Source organism: Gossypium hirsutum, chromosome A06 (genome assembly GCF_007990345.1).
Source record: "Gossypium hirsutum isolate 1008001.06 chromosome A06, Gossypium_hirsutum_v2.1, whole genome shotgun sequence".
Classification (NCBI taxonomy): Eukaryota; Viridiplantae; Streptophyta; class Magnoliopsida; order Malvales; family Malvaceae; genus Gossypium; species Gossypium hirsutum.
The window spans coordinates 10,554,738-10,571,449 of record NC_053429.1 but is presented as its reverse complement, the minus strand read 5'-3'; the positions used below and the strand labels follow the sequence as shown (position 1 = coordinate 10,571,449).

Below are 16,712 nucleotides of genomic sequence, written 5' to 3'. Positions count from 1 at the left end.
TGATTTCTTTCTCGCACATTCTCATTATACCACTGATTCATGAATCCATAAATCATATTTTTGAGTTCTTGTTCTCGCATCAATGAAATTGGAACTTCACTACTTGTTCCTTGTTCAGAGGTTTGTACTCTACTGTTAACTTCTTCTTACTCAATTTGTTCTGGTCTATCTGACATCTTTTCAAATCGAAGATAATCTATAATAAAAATAAAGATTGGATCGGATCATACACGTCACACTATCACAGATTTATATGGCATGTAATTCTAGACACTTTTCACATCATACATATTCTGAAAATCTACTAAACCAAAGCTCTTATACCAATAAATGTAACATCTTATACCCGTATCCGAAGCCGAGACAAGGTTCGAGGTGCTACACAAAATCGAGTCATAAATATGTAATTCAATTTAAAATTTCTCAAATTTTATCTTTAAGTCCCTAATATAGACCTACAAGGCCCAAAATATGTTTAGGAAGTGATTTGGGACTAAACCGGAAACTTTGGAAACTTTTTCCTGAAAATAGGGGCACACGCCCGTGTGGCTTGCCCGTGGGGCTCCCATAGCCGTGGGGCCAGCCCGTAGGCAGATCTGTCTTGCTCACACAATCGTGGGACTAGCATATGGGCGATTCTAACTTTGCCACACGGCCTGGGCACACGCCCATGTGACTTGGCCGTGTGAAAACCTGATTTCTCACCATTTTTAAGCTATTTTAACATATCAAACACACCTAGTTCATGCCCAAAACATTGACTTATAAATCTTGATCAAATAACATTCATTTATCTAATTCCTGTACCTAAACACAATTATACACTAATAGAATCCAACCAATCAATTATTTCAAGTCAAAACATGTAAATTTCATTTTCAAACACAAAACATCACATTCAACATACTTTGCATACTTAATCATTCATACAATCACATTATCAAATCACCTCTTATACATGCCATATAAATCAAAAAGTTGTTTAACAAAATCTACCGGAGTAAATCTGGATAGTGCGATCGTTGTTGTAGATCCGATCCTCCGTATCTATATAAGTCAATCTACAAAACAAATATCATACACAAGTAAGCTTATAAAAGCTTAGTAAGCTCATAGGCATAAAAACACAAATCTTACCGAACATTGTACACAATCATATATCTTTTAATTTTACTACTTTATCCTATAAATCACAAATTCATTATTAAACTCCTTTGAATAATTTTCATGTTGCTATTCACGAATTTAACTTCTTTGGGCCCCTTTTTCTCATTTATTTCCATTGTCAAATTATGGAATACTAATGGAATTGAGTGCTTCATTATCACATTGCCATAATAAACTATAGACTTAGACATTTTCACATATCACACACCGAAGCCATAGCCGTGCTATGGTCTTACACGGATCACATCACACACCGATGCCATATCCCAGATATGGTCTTATACGGAATCACATTATCATGTCACACCGATGCCATAGCCCAGCTATGGTATTATACGAAAACACATATCACATTGCACCGATGCTATAGCCCAACTATGGTCTTAAACGGGCGCACATATCTCATCTTTTCCATCGATTCATCATAGTCACAGAATGAAAGCACTCAAATCCATTGTTCCAACTAATTTGTACTTTCAGTTGCACATTATTTAGTAATTAATACAATTTGATAATATTCATCTACAATAAAATACTTTAACAATCATAATATTTTCATATCAAACATTGAACTTTGCCATATGAACTTACCTGGGCTAATTTGCAAAAGTCATAGAAATTTAGGGACTATTCTTGAATTTTCTCCTTTCCACGATTCACTTTGTTTTCTTGATTTATAATTATAAAATCATTCCTTCATTAGCATCTATTTCGATTCTATTCTATTTCACAACTTATGCCCTTAAATTTTTGAAATTACACTATTACCCTAAACTTTTTAGTTTTTACAATTTAGTCCCTGTTCAATTTATTCATCAATTAAACTAATTCCTTTCAAATATCATTTTATCTAAGCACTACAAACTACTTCACAGTCTTTGACATTCCAAGCTTCAACACAAAACCCTAATTTCAACAACTTTCACAATTAGATCCTAAAATTAATTTCTATGAAAATCTCTTCATAAAATTATCATATAATAAAATTAAAACTTCAATTCCATTATAAATCATCATAAAATTTCAGCAGTTATTCATGGGAACTTTCAAAATTACCCATGAAATCAAAAACTAATGAATTAAACAAGTGGACCTAGTTGTAAAATTCTTAAAAATACAAAAATTACATGAAATAATCAAGAGTTGAACTTACATGCTGTAGAATATAAAAACCAGCTTCTTAAAAGCTCTCTAATGCTGTTTTTAGCTGATGAAGATGAAGAAAAATGTTGAACTCTCTAGATTTACCAACTACATCATATTTTACTATTAAATTTTTACCCTATTTCTAATTTTGCCCCTTGTTCACACTTGATTTTTATTTTTCCTGCACACACATGCCCTCCAGCCAATAATAGGTGTTTAATTGCCTATTTAGTCTTCCTTTAATTATTACTAGAGTTATTTAATCACATCTCACAATTTTGCACTTAATTCAAATTTAGTCCTTTTTTCCCAATTAACTACCGAAACCTTAAAATTTATTGACGAAACTTTAATACTAACTTATTAACACTCCATAAATATTTCTGAAAATATTTATGGCTCGGTTTATGAATTCGAGGTCTCGATATCTCATTTTTATCCTATTTTATCTACAACTTCCTTTAATTCATAATTTCACTAATTCAAAATTATTTCTAAAACCACACTTAACATTTACTTACTAATATCTAAACTCACATGTCAGATTTAGTGATTTCAAATCACTGTTCCGATATCACTGAAATTTGGGCCGTTACAGCTGCCTAATCTGTGTTATTGTCGAGTTGGCTCTTAACGGTGGTGGCTCTACATCCGCATTCACAACCTCCTATAAGTCATAAGCTTATATGTATGTTGATTATCTAAATATGGTAGTTTTCACCATTAATGACTAGTGGTAGAGGAGGTGTAAAACTAGCTGAAGACATTTTAGCAAAAAATAACAAGACAATAGGGGTTGTTCCTTCTTTCTTACCAAATCAAATGCCCTCAAAGATAACTGACTCTAGATACAAGTTGTTGGTTTTTTATTTAAGAAAGAAAAGATGGACAGATCAATTTTAGCAATTAAAATTGACTTGCTCTTTTTTTTTTTCATTCCAAATCATATGTTACATACAAAGTATACACTTGAATAGGAAAATTTTACCAAATGCAATTTGACAAGTTGGCATGTTTAGGCACATGAGATCACTCATTGGTTGATTTCTATCTAATAAGCACCTATTACATTAACCTATCAAATTAAAGATAAATAAAATAATCTGACAGCTTTTTTAAACAAATTGACAACTTGTTAGCTTGTATCAAAAGTTTCGCAATAGTTCGCAGTTAGAGTACTGTCCGCTAGTTTGGCTTTCATTTGGACTATCCGCCATTTTGGCTTGCACTCTAGACTGTTTGTCCACCATTTTGGCTTGTACTTGGATTGTTTACCACTTTGACTTGCACTTCTCCATCTCATCAAGTGAGAGAGTTGTTGCATGGATGGCAATTTCTAACACAACATATGAGTGAATGGCAGTCTTGATGAAGGAAATTTTCTGCTGTGGAAACAACAAGTCTTAATCATGGTGCGAAGGCTATCTTGATGATTCTATTGTTGTTTCGGCAAAAATGGTGCCAAATGTTGATCGTGAAAAAGTGGGAAATAAAGCATATGCAAATCATATTCAGCAAGACTGCGGTTTAGCATCCTGGTTATTGTTGACGGTAAGTCCTCATATTTTATCCCAATTGGCTGCATCTAACACCTCTAAAGCTATTTGGAGTACACTGTTGAGGCTTTTTCAACTCCATCCACAACAAAATCGTGAACCTTCATAGCAAACTAAGGGCAATGCGCAAGAGAAATTTGGTTCTGAGAAAGTTTGTTTCAAGAATGAATGTGACACTTTGGTCGCTTGTGGTAGCCGATTTCTAAGGTGGAACACATAACCACCATTCTCAATGGCCTTCCATCTGAGTATGATCCATTTATGGCTGTGATCATTGCCATCAAAGAGTCGTTTCCACTGCAAGGTGTGGTCTCTATTCTTGATGTTGAGACAACAAACTGAAGCACTCAAGCTACCTATTGTTGTTCATGCAACTTAGCATAGTCCTGGTGGTGGATCTTATAGTTCCTCTCTTCTCAAGGTCTTGGTGCAACCCAGTATTGTTAGAAGTCAAACTAACTATCAAGGTCGGCTAAGCATGACTTGAAAGTCCACAATGTTCTTGAAGATTCAAAAAAATAGATAAGAATAAAAGAGAAGTAAAACTATGGAGCTTATCATGTATCGATAAGCATGGATTTGCTGGAAGCTTCTTAAACTTGCTACCAGCCTACTAAGTCAGTTTAAGTAAGGCTATAAATAGGCATCACGTACATAAGCGAAAGAAGCATAAGTGGGTGAGAGTGTCGAGAGCAATACTATAGCTAGTAATAAAAATATATAAAAATTTGAGTTATTTTTTTGGAGCAATAAAATTATTTCGACTTTAAGTGTTAATTATGTTTCCAACAAGTTGTATCAAAACCATGTTCATATCCATTTCAAGATAATACACACGATTCAACTACAAATCTCAAAATTAACCAAGATAAACTATGATAATTGAAGTATCTAAATAAAAGTTTTGCTCGGCTCTCAAGATTGTTGGGACATTGTTGAAGAAAGATATGCCATGGTCGAAAATGAAACTGTTGAAGTGATTTTGATTGATGAAGAGAAAAGGGCATTGAAGGAAGCTCGGGGAAAGGATAATAAGGTGTTACCCAAAATTTTTATAAACTCCAAATTTTAACGGAAGAGTTATTTTGCTCCCTCATCTAAATTACAGAGATTAATTTGCCTATCTTTTTAGTTGAGAGACTAAAATGTACACCAAAATATAGACAAGGAGATTTTGTGGTACTTTTACTATATAAAACTAATTAATTTGAGAACTATTAAGAGTTAATAGGAGTATTAGTCTCTATAATTTTATTTTATTTTTACTTAGTAAAGTAATTTACCCATACAATCTTAATATGAATTTGAAATAATTCATTTTCTTTCTCAAAATGAAGAACAAATTTGTATAATAATATAATAATACATACATATATATATAGCTACTAATAAGAGTAAATAGAGTTAATTTGACAATTTCAAATTTAAACTAATAAATATTTTATATTTTTTCTCTTTTTATTCTCTTTAATAGATCTAATAACTCATTGAATATATTATAAATATCATTATTACTTTTCTGAATGGTTATTATAAAACAAATTTATCCAATAATTAAATATTTAAAACCATACATTTAAGTTATTAAATTTTAAAATTTAAAATCAAATTTCATTATCTACTTTTGCTATTTAATAATTAAAAAAATTAAAAATATATTAAAACTTTAAAAAATAAAATTATCCAATTCAACTATAATAGTTTGATTATGTGCATGTTTTACTTTTATATTTAAAACTATTTTCTTATTATATTTTCATTATCTACTTTAGCATTTCTCTACTTACTTTTTAGGCGTTAAATTAGAGGTTACATCTTTTAAAAAAGAAAGAAATTAGGTGGTAGAGATAAAAGATATGGTCAAATTTGGTAACAACACAAACTTACTATTAAGTTAGTATAAAAGTAATATATTTTGATGTCACCAAAAAAAAAAGGTAATATATTTTGAGTTAAGCATTTATGAGTTGAGCTTCAATTTACAAACATTTTTTTATTTCAACTTTCTTATAGCATGTATATTTTTGTGTAATTTTTTAAGTATTTATATTTATATATATTTAAATAGAAAAAATAAATATTCAATTTTTGTATTTAGTGCCTATAGGTTTTTTTTTTCATGTCTGTTTTACGGTTCATGTTTAAAATTTGTGGTTATCCCTCCAACAATGTTGTCTCCAAAGTTTGACCTATGTTTTTTCTTTGAGAGTGTAATATGCCATACCACTACTAACACTTCTTGGTATTTAGTGCGTATCATTAAAGCTTTCATACCTCATCTTAAAAGATTGATTAAAAAAAATGATAATTATTGTTTTTTTTAATTATAATTTTAAAATAGTTATTCCATATATTAACTAAACATATGAATGGAATTTTATTAAACGATATTTAAATTATATTTAGAACCATTCTCAAACTTTAAATATTTTTTATAAATTTCTAATTTTCAGTTCACGTACATCTTAATTACAAAAAAATAAAATTATGATTTATATTTGAACTAAATTAATACTATATATTTAAATAAATAAAATTAATCTATGCGTCGTACGGCTAGCAAACTAGCATGATATATGATTGACTTTAAAAAGTTTAAATTAAGAAGTCTTAGATTACTAAGAAGAAACCAGCATACTTTTGTGTATAGGCAGTATTGTTGGCTTTGACAAACAGTGAAGCGCCGTCAATATTAATTAACAGTGAAAACTGAAAATCCGAGTGAAGAACACAAAGACTCCATTTTTGGCCTGTAGATAGAGCTTATAACAAAATACTTATTGTTGCAGTTGAATTTTTCTTATGGCATTAACAGGCTATCATTTGGCACAAAAGGATCTAAAAGACATGGGTCCTTCTATGGGAAGGGGAAAGGAAGAAGAGAAGAGGACAAAATCTATATATTAACATGGATTAACAAATTCTCTTGATCCTGCATCTTGCAAGCAAGGAATCCATGGTCCATAAACCTGGTACATGATACAAATACAGCTGACACAATTTTATAGGTGAAGCTTTAGCAGAGAATAGCTTCCTTTGGCCGATCTTATTGAAAAGGGTCAGCAAGTCAATGATCTAAGAACACTCGGATTTGCAACATCCTCTGTAGGCTTCCAGATGATATTTTCCAGTTTAGTGCAGAAGTTCTTGTAGAACTGCTACAAGGAAACATTAGTATATCAAACAGTGCTGATAGGCACTCATAGAAAACTTAGTGAGACTCAGATATCAAACATGGACGAGCTAAAAGCATTAGAATTCAAAACTATAAAGCCAGGCCACAGATTGGCAGCTAAGAAATAAGACTAGGCATTTGCATACTGTATCATGCGATAGAAACTAGAGAAATAATACTAGAAACTAATCCACAATAAGAAGTTCGCCATTAGTGAATAAAACAGCTAGAGAAAGGTTAGAAAGAGATGTTTTAGTCTCATGCAAAGAAGATCAATAGCACTTTGCATAAATGGTGCAAGGTACAAGTTGGAACCAAAAGGAAAGACAATTAAGAAAACAAAAATGCACATATTTAGCTACTAGAGCATAGTGAAAATTTAATTCCTCGTTAGAATAACAAGCCAAAAATGGTTGAATTGTACCTTTCAGAGGATCAATTTGAGAGAACCAACTACGCAGCACCAAAAACATTAGTGCATACTTGTTAGAATAACAAGAAATCTCTGTTCTATCTTTAATTTAGTTTCAATTTGTGTTGCATGTAACCAATAATCAATGTGAAGGTTAGAGAAAACTAAGAATAACACCATGACAATACAAGTTTAGCATAAAGGTGTATAAAATATGAGAATCAAGACACATATAACCAACCTTGTGATATTCAAGGGTATCTCCAGATGCTTTTCTAACATCTGCCATGAACAGGGATGGTGCAACTTCAAAAACCTATATAAGATTTATAAAACTAACTTCAAAACATGTCATATTACAATTCACCAGTCAATGTAAAAATATATTAACTACCAAATGATAGAAAATTTCTATGCATTTACCTCCAGGACAACTGCGAATTCCCCAACCTTATTTGCAGATATTCGCTCAAGTCTTGTCTGAGGTCAGAAGAATTAGAACAAACTTAAAGGAAAACGAAATGATATTAATATAGTATAACTGACGCAGATGTCTTTAGCAATATCAAACACAATCTCCCAATCAAACAACAGAGTGACCCCAATTATTACTTGCATTGCTAGCAATTGAGAGACATAGTTAACCTAGACACTGTCATTCCTCATTAAACCTTTCCATACATACTATTATTAGGAAAAGTGAATGAATACATTATGCATGAATGCACATCTTAAGCCTCTGGTCTAAATTAAAAGAATTACTTCTGAGAGTGTCTTTGAGAAGTAACCAAAATCAATATTGGATAAGTGTCTGCTATAGAGGAGCCATTTCAAGGGTTTCTTACTATCATGTTAGCATGCCCCTTTTTGTCTTCTTTGGAAGAGAAGAAAATGATAAAATGGGGAGAACTTTTTACATAAAAAGATAAAATTACTTCATTTTGTGGAAAAGTCTCTAAAGCATAACTCTATGGAACAGTAACCTGCAATTTGTCAATGAAGATATGTTTACAAGTCAAACCTTGTAATTTCTTGTATGAACCTTGAGACCCATTGATTCCGCAACAGCTTCAACACTTGAGATTATATCTCTTGGTGGTTTGCGAGATACAAAGCGAGTTTGCCGTTTTACGTAATCCTGCCAAAGCCTTGGTCAATAACTTGTACACAAGCATTAAATTGGTATAAACATCTCATTCTCTCAATGTAAATTATCAGCAAACATCACAGAGAAGCATTGATTAAAATGAGATGATATGTTCAACCTCATCTACCCTTTCTCATTGACTGAATGCAAGATATAGCAACTCTATACGCTTTTCATATTTTAAGCAAGAATAACTTGCAGCAACCATATCAGCTACAACCAACCAATAAACCATAATCAAAAGAGAGATACATTGGAGTGAAGTAAAATGACGCAAGAGATCAAATTTTAGTAATGCTAACTTCTGAAACCACAACAATATGAACAGTTGAATGACAAATTAGGAAATCAACAAGGAAGCAATTTTATATGGCTACAGAAAACACTGACTTGTATTGCTCTACCTGTTGCCTGTCAAACAATGATGACAGATTCAAGCCCTGTGATAGTGTGATCATCTCAAATGCATTCATCATCAAGGGGCCTCCCTCTTTGGCTACAGACTGCTCAGACACATACTGGTCCTGTAAAATAATACTGATTATTCAGCAAAGATAAATATAGAAAGAATAAAAATCCAGAGAACCAGGCTCTCATGGAATCAGGCTTTGTTTAACATGCTGAACTCTAATATCCCTTAATGGACACATAACAAAAATGAAAATTCTGTAAAGCTGGCATCAGAAGATCTGTTAGTCAAGGAGATGAACAATGAAACAAATGAATTCCTCACCTCAATGTCATCAAAAACTGCACGTACATCATCCAAATTTACTTCTTCTTCACTAGGTTTCACAGGCAAGTAATTCTTCTTAAACCAGGGATGCTTTTTAATTCCCTCGATTTGTATACGCTGCAGTAACAGGGGAACCAGTTGGAGAAATTATGGAGAAACAAGCATAAGAACAAGACTTAACATTGTATCATTCACCTTGATCAGTCCAACTAGTGCCTACCATCACATCGATAAGTTTGAGAAAAATAGTCACAAAGTGAAATGATGGAGCTTTTTAGAAATAAGCTTTATTAAGACCAGATGTAATGAAATTTCATTCTTTGATTCTAATGCCTGAACTAACTGATTTTTTAAAAAAAAAAAAAAGTCCTTGGTCTATCCATTTGATCATGGAAGCTCAGTGATTTTTTTCTGGAGGATCCTGAATCGTGATTGTTGGATTCTTCAATATGCCATGCATCCACCAGACCCCAGAGTAAAGGCACTAAAGCACTCTGATCAGAAGTCAAAGCCAATACATTTAGTTGTTTAGGCTTTCAAAAAGTTTGGTAGTCATGGAGATGGAGATACAGGATAATGCAATTCATATGATGTATAATGATGTCATTCAAATGATAAAGCTTAGAACTCAAAAAGTAAGCTGAATATACTCAACAGTTTTAGGATTGGGATCAAGGATCTTCTTTATTAATGAATTTGCTTCTGGAGAAAACCAAAATGGAGAAGAAAATTGACCAGCACTAATCTGCACGTTGAACAGAGAAACAGTTAGTTTCACAGTTATATCAATGCACTTACTAAATGCTTACATGTACGCATTAAGTTCAACAAAGGTGGTTCCACTAAGCAAGACATATTAATGGGAAGGGTTTACAAGAGTGACAAATTTTAAATACTTGGGTTTGCAGTCTCCATTGTTATTTATGCAAAGGCATGAATTTCAGTTTCAGCACAGGACACAAGTCTGCCAAAGAAAATTATAACATAAGAAGCAACAAAATAGGAACCTAAGGCACCTTGCAGCATAACTGTAAACAAAAAGCTCAATAGCAGTCAGTGTCTGCATATATTGGAAAATTATTCACTCGTAAAGAATGAACAGTTTGCAAATTAATAATATATTAATTGTCAATCATGAAACTGTTATGCGCCTTGGCGTAAGATCTAGTCACAGGTCTAGACGAGAAAAAATTCTTGCTTCGACCTATGGTTACTCAAAAAAGCAGATTCGTCCTTGACTGAACCCCCTCTCAAAATAACATTTCTTTTGATAGAATAATTGCTTACCTCTTTATTTCATATTGGCAGCCTTTTATAGACTGTTAATAACAAATGAAAGAGTCCTAATTGACATAAAATAGAATTCCTACCTTAGAGTTTATGAAGGAAACAAAAACCTAATATAGTAAAACTAAAACTCTTAGTAAAACCTGATATAATAAATAAATAAATAAAACTAAAAACTCCTATTGCAATTAAAGTGTCCATATCATTACTCCCCTTCTCGGAATTGAGCTTGTCCTCATGCTCAAATTCAAAATAAACTTCAGAACTTATCCAAAATCATCTATCTCATCATCATCTTGCTTGCCTTCAACATCTGGTACTTCTATCCAAAATAACCTTTTACATTTGTGTCCCATGGAATAAGACTCGTCACAATTATAACACAACCCTTTAGCCCTTCTTTCCGCCATTTCTATCCGTGTCAATCTCTTAATAAATGGTGCAGAAGAACCTATTTTGCCGTTGTTCCCTGTTGGTTCTATTGTTTGTCCCCCTCCCTTTGCAATGTTCTGAGTTGTTGGAATGATTGAATTGCTGTCAGTGTTTTGGGAAGTTGACCAGTTTAGATTGGTTTGAGATAACATCTTGGAAGAAACTTTTTGTTTACGTTCCAAAGCTCGAGCCATATTCATTGCAACTCCAAGGTTTCCCAGTTGTTGCATCTCAATATCAATTCTAAGTTCCCCTACCAATCCAGCAGTGAAAAGGTTTACTTGTTGTCGAGGTTTAAGATCAGTAGTCCTAGCAAGTAGTGATTGAAATTGGCGTTGATATTCTTCTACCGTCCCAGTTTGTCTCAAGTTTGCTAGTTCCCCAAGGGTTATTACTCATAGGTGGCCCAAACCTGATATGACAACACTCTCTGAAGCGTTCCCAATCCAGATTTGCCTCCTCTTTTTCGATTTGATCAAACCATAATTGTGCCTCTCTTAAAAGATGGAATGAAGCTAGGTCGACTTTGTCTTCTTCGTTGGTCCGTTGATTGCCAAAAAAATTTTTGCATCTTTTTAACCATCCTAAAGGATCTCCAACCCCAAGTGGGAAATTCCATCTTAGAGTATCGTGGCACCATGGCCCCACCGTGTTGCGAATCTGAATTTCTTTTCTTGCCTCCATTGCTGCCTTGTTCTTCATTATTTTTTTCTGAATCCCCTTTCGTTGTCTTTTGAACCGAAAGAGATAACATCGCCACCTGCTCCTCTAATGCTTGTTGCCTTGTAGCCATTTGTTCCATGAATGCCTCCAGCTTGGCTGTCAAAGTTTTTTCGTCACCCATGACAGCTGGCTCCGATACCAAGTTGTTATGCGCCTTGGCGTAAGATCTAGTCACAGGTCTAGACGAGAAAGAATTCTTGCTTCGACCTATGGTTACTCAAAAAGGCAGATTCGTCCTTGACTGAACCCCCTCTCAAAATAACGTTTCTTTTGATAGAATAATTGCTTACCTCTTTATTTCATATTGGCAGCCTTTTATAGACTGCTAATAACAAATGAAAGAGTCCTAATTGACATAAAATAGAATTCCTAACTTAGAGTTTATGAAGGAAACAAAAACCTAATATAGTAAAACTAAAACTCTTAGTAAAACCTGATATAATAAATAAATAAATAAAACTAAAAACTCCTATTGCAAGTGTCCATATCAGAAACATTGATGTTTTCTAACCTTTTTGTACAGTGTTGGTATGTCTATCTCGTAAAATGGGAGATATCCAGCCATAATAAAAAAGAGAATGACTCCGCAGGACCATATATCAGCAGCTGCACCATCATAACCCTGGTTGCTGAGCACCTGAAGAGCAGTGGTTTACCTTCAGTACTTCAACTACATAAAAAAAAAACCTAAAATTATGCATGTCCTTTAATGCACTGATGCAGGTCTAAACAAAAAATTGATTACAATTTACAGCCATAACTATCTCTAGCATCTAAGCAACTAAGAAACTACCAGAATAGTTAAGTGACAAAATGAAAAAGAAAAAAGTCAACTATCACCGCCAAAGATAGTTAAGAAATTAAAGGTAAAATATAGAAAGTCACTAAGAGAGAAGAACTTATTAGGCAAGTGCTTATCAAGAAAAAGCCTGAAAGCCTTACCCAAGTTTCCTTGGTTGCCATTCTTTAATTGAATTCAGCAGTAACATCCCTGCTACCGTAGGCATTTGAAGCAACCCCCTCCCCCTCTCCCCACTTCAACCAAAAAATAAAGGAAAAATTCCCAGAAAACATCATAAACTAAGGATTACAGTATTTTAGGATCTTATTTAGTCTCTGCCCAGTCGTAGCACTTGTAATGTGATGCTGATTTCTATATCTTTATTGACTCAGCACTTGAGATAACTTATAAAAGGCATAGTTGACCAATGAATGGATGGGTATTTGATAGAGAAAAAAAAAGCAACAAAGTAGATGATCAGTTGCTAAAACAGTTGCAGACGCACATGTAAGAGGACTTTCAGGATTAAATCTGAGGAGACATATATGACTTGGGTAAATTGGCTTCTACTTGTCTTCTGCATGACAAGACTATTGGCAATTGTGTTGGCATTTAATTCATAATTTGTGACATTATTTAGTGGCATTGACTTAGAAAAACCCATTGTAGAGGATAAAATCAATGTAAGCAATTTCCAATGCCCAGTAGTTCAGAATGTAAGAGGCCGGAGTAGACAACAATTAAGACCTATGTTTTGGAATTCAAAACAGTTGCAAAGCATGGTAGAATATAAGACAAACTTGCTGCATGATCTTCAAGTTGGTTGAAGGAATGTACCTCAGGTGCAACATAATTCGGGGTTCCACATGTCGTGTGGAGAAGTCCGACCCCCTGCTCATGTGCAGAGAGAGAAAAGGAATAATTATAAGTAAAAGCTCTCTGCTGTTTAATACCTAACTAGAAGTCAATATACTCACTTGCTGTAGCAATGCACTCAGCCCAAAGTCAGAAACCTTCAAATCTCCATAGGAGTCAAGAAGAAGATTTTCAGGCTACAAAATTATAGAGGAAAAGAAGAAGTTAGTCAGGATTAAAGATGGAATCATGAAATCAGTGCTGTTCAAAGATGTTGAATCAAAACATAGCACCTTTAGGTCTCTGTGGTATACACCCTTACTGTGACAATGAGCAACAGCGTCAATAAGCTGTTGAAAGTATCGCCTACATTCATTCTCAGGAAGTCTTCCACAGTGAACCTAAAGAAAGAGTTAAAGGAGATAAATGTTTTTCTTAGGGGGAAAACCAAACAAAAAAAAGAGAAAAGGCAAAAATAAATTATTATGGAGAAAAAGTTCAAATAAAAAATATGCAAATACTTGAGAGACAGGAGATGCCTTACAATTTTATCAAAGAGTTCTCCTCCACTTATAAACTCAAGAATAATATATATTTTTGTCCTACTTGCCAGAACCTAGAAAACAATACAAGGTAACTTTCAACAATTTAAACAGGAATATCAATGGATGATGTACATAATGGAATGTATAAACATACCTCATGCAACCTAACTATGTTAGGATGTCTAACAATCTTCATTATCGATATCTCTCTTTTAATCTGAAGCCAATGGGAAAAAGAAAACAGCCCGAGGAAGGGTTAGTCAACTAATTACCATAGTAACCATAGACGAAGATATTCATAAATCAAGGTAGTAAGCAAAAAGTTAGGACAATTTCACAGCTCTAGTAGCTCTCAAATATTTTGCTGCTAAAGGGTTAAAAATCCTTAGGATTAGATTTGAAAGACCAAGGAAGTATGAATTCAACTATACATGTACCCCCAGATATGCAGCATGCAGCAGGTTTCTCTAGTCCTAAACACTTGCAGTGTATAACAATATGATGTTGGATTTATATTAGACTATCAAATTTTAAAAGGAAAAGATGGTCTCCAGAAATCTTTAGTTACTTGATTTCAGACAAGTGATGTGATCTAGTTTTTCACCAAAAAAATTCAAAAACCAACACAAAAATAGATGCTAAGATTGTCCCTCAACTAGCATCCTCCCCAGCTAAAGAATTTCATTAACAATCTTGTGTTAAAACAGTGTCCTTTGAACAGGTCCAAGGGACCAAAAAGAAAGTACATTGAGAAATGGCAAGGACACAGACACTAGAGTAGAAGACATTATAAAAAAAAAGCAATTGGAAGAAAGCAAGGTATTTCTCTGGATACGGAAAATTATAAACTGCATGAATATAAAGATATTTTTGTAATCAAGAATAGAGGACTTCAAATACCCATTCTATAAGTTGCAGCAAATTATGCTCTTCCAATGTGGAAGTACCATTAAGTGAAACTTCAACATAAATTACTTCCTCACGCAGTTAACATCCAAGAATCAGAGGGCTCATGCTGACTTGAAAATCATTATAATCACCATTCACTTCAGAGAATTTTCCATTAGACTTTGTGGTGAACTTGCTACTTTAATTCTACACAACAGAGCTTTCTCAAGGATAACTTATAATACCAGCAATAATCTTACCAAATACCAACCATAATTCAAGCAGAGCACGCAAAATAGGCCACACATGATTTTTCAACCAAACAATCAAAAGGCAGAGGCATTAATAGAGCTTTTTTTAAACAGTGAATTCAGTAACTTTGAACAAGATAAGAGAATAATGATTTGCAACTACTTAGCATTGAATAAGAACTACAAATTCTAAAGTCAAAGGCCGTTACAGGGTCTGTCTTTGTTTTTTCTTAAAAAAAAAGAATTAAATAAACACCTGATCAACCATTCTATGCTTAAGAATGGTGGCTTTGGGCAAAACTTTCAAGGCCACGCTCTCTCCACTGACTGAATTCCGCGCAAACTTAACTTTGGCGAATGTTCCTTGCCCAATTGTTCGTCCAACCTCATACTTTCCTACTGTTCTTGTTTTCTTCCTCATCGTTATTCAACGATCATCTCATACCAAAAAGAAAAAGAAACACCTGAACCCAAAAAAGAGAAAATTAAAATTTGAGAGCTTACTCTCCATGCTGCGTTGACTACACCACACAAATTGGACTAATAAATTTAATAATTATTACTAAAAATTGTAGGCAATCTCTGTTTGGCTGCTGAGAAACTTGAGGGGAAAAAAAAATCGCAAGTTTATAAGTTTACTGAGAAAAACAAGAAATTTGAAGAGAGAAAAATAAACCGTAAATCGAGATTAGAATAAATGAATTAAAACATACTAAAACAAGGCAAACCTAGAAGAGAAGTTGCCAATAATTAGACGAATATTCGGGCGAAAAACTTATCGCCCAGAAAACTTTTCGCCTTCAAATGAAAAAGAAAATGAAGATAGCCGGAGGTTCGACGAGGGCTTCGCGTTAGCTTTGGCAGTAAATTGATGGTTCATCAAACCAGGTAAAGCAAACATAAACCAAAAGCTCTTTTTATTTTTCTTTTGCTTAATAATTATTTAGCCGCTGTGCTATAGCTAAACTATTACTTTGCTACCCGTACTTTGGCCCCTTCTTTTTCTTTATAGCTCATTACCCCAATTTGATTTTCCGTTAACAAAAATTTAAATCAATTAATTACACGCTACCACAAGTCAAAAAGAGTGAAGAGTTATTTAAAAATTTATTAAAAATCCCATAAAAATCTTAAAACTTATAAAAAACTAAAAAAAATTATTTACAAATTTCAAAAAATATATATACTTTTAAAAATTATAAGTATGTGAAACTTTAAAAATATTAAATTTCATAAAATTTAAAAAATTCATTTGTTTAGAATTTAAGCTTTTTAGAAAATTTTAGAAGTTTACTCAAAACTTTTAAGAATTTTACGGGTTTTTTTTCTAATTCTTTTGCTTTTTATGATTTTTTTTATTATTTTTTAAGCAACTTTGAATTTATTTTAATAAAAAATACCATAAAATTCTTAAAAAGTTTCATTAAATTTTAATTTTTTTAAAAACAACCTAAAATTCCAAACACAAAATTTTTAATTTTTTTGAAGTTTTGCATAATTATATTTTTTATAATTTTTAAAAATGAATTATGATTTTTTTAGGTTTTTTATGATTGTGTGAGCATTAAGTTTTTTTGAGGTTTTTTTTAATTATTTTTCTTTAGTTTTGTT

General features: G+C 32.9%; 1 protein-coding gene across 11 annotated transcripts; it reads right to left on the bottom strand.

The window, feature by feature from the left end:
• Nucleotides 1–6,619: 6,619 nt before the first annotated feature.
• On the bottom strand, nucleotides 6,620–16,079 carry LOC107962610 (CBL-interacting serine/threonine-protein kinase 24-like). Of its 11 annotated transcripts, none has more exons than XM_041114691.1 (16): nucleotides 15,830–16,079; nucleotides 15,358–15,565; nucleotides 14,117–14,179; nucleotides 13,962–14,033; nucleotides 13,711–13,818; nucleotides 13,540–13,614; nucleotides 13,400–13,456; nucleotides 12,293–12,418; nucleotides 9,995–10,096; nucleotides 9,337–9,456; nucleotides 9,008–9,127; nucleotides 8,478–8,594; nucleotides 7,880–7,936; nucleotides 7,698–7,772; nucleotides 7,469–7,497; nucleotides 6,998–7,027 (listed from the first exon to the last, which is right to left on the bottom strand). In XM_041114691.1, the coding sequence occupies exons 2-15, from the start codon at nucleotides 15,520–15,522 to the stop codon at nucleotides 7,480–7,482; spliced, it is 1,275 nt and encodes a 424-aa protein (XP_040970625.1). In that variant the 5' UTR covers nucleotides 15,523–15,565; nucleotides 15,830–16,079; the 3' UTR covers nucleotides 6,998–7,027; nucleotides 7,469–7,479.
• Nucleotides 16,080–16,712: the final 633 nt, after the last annotated feature.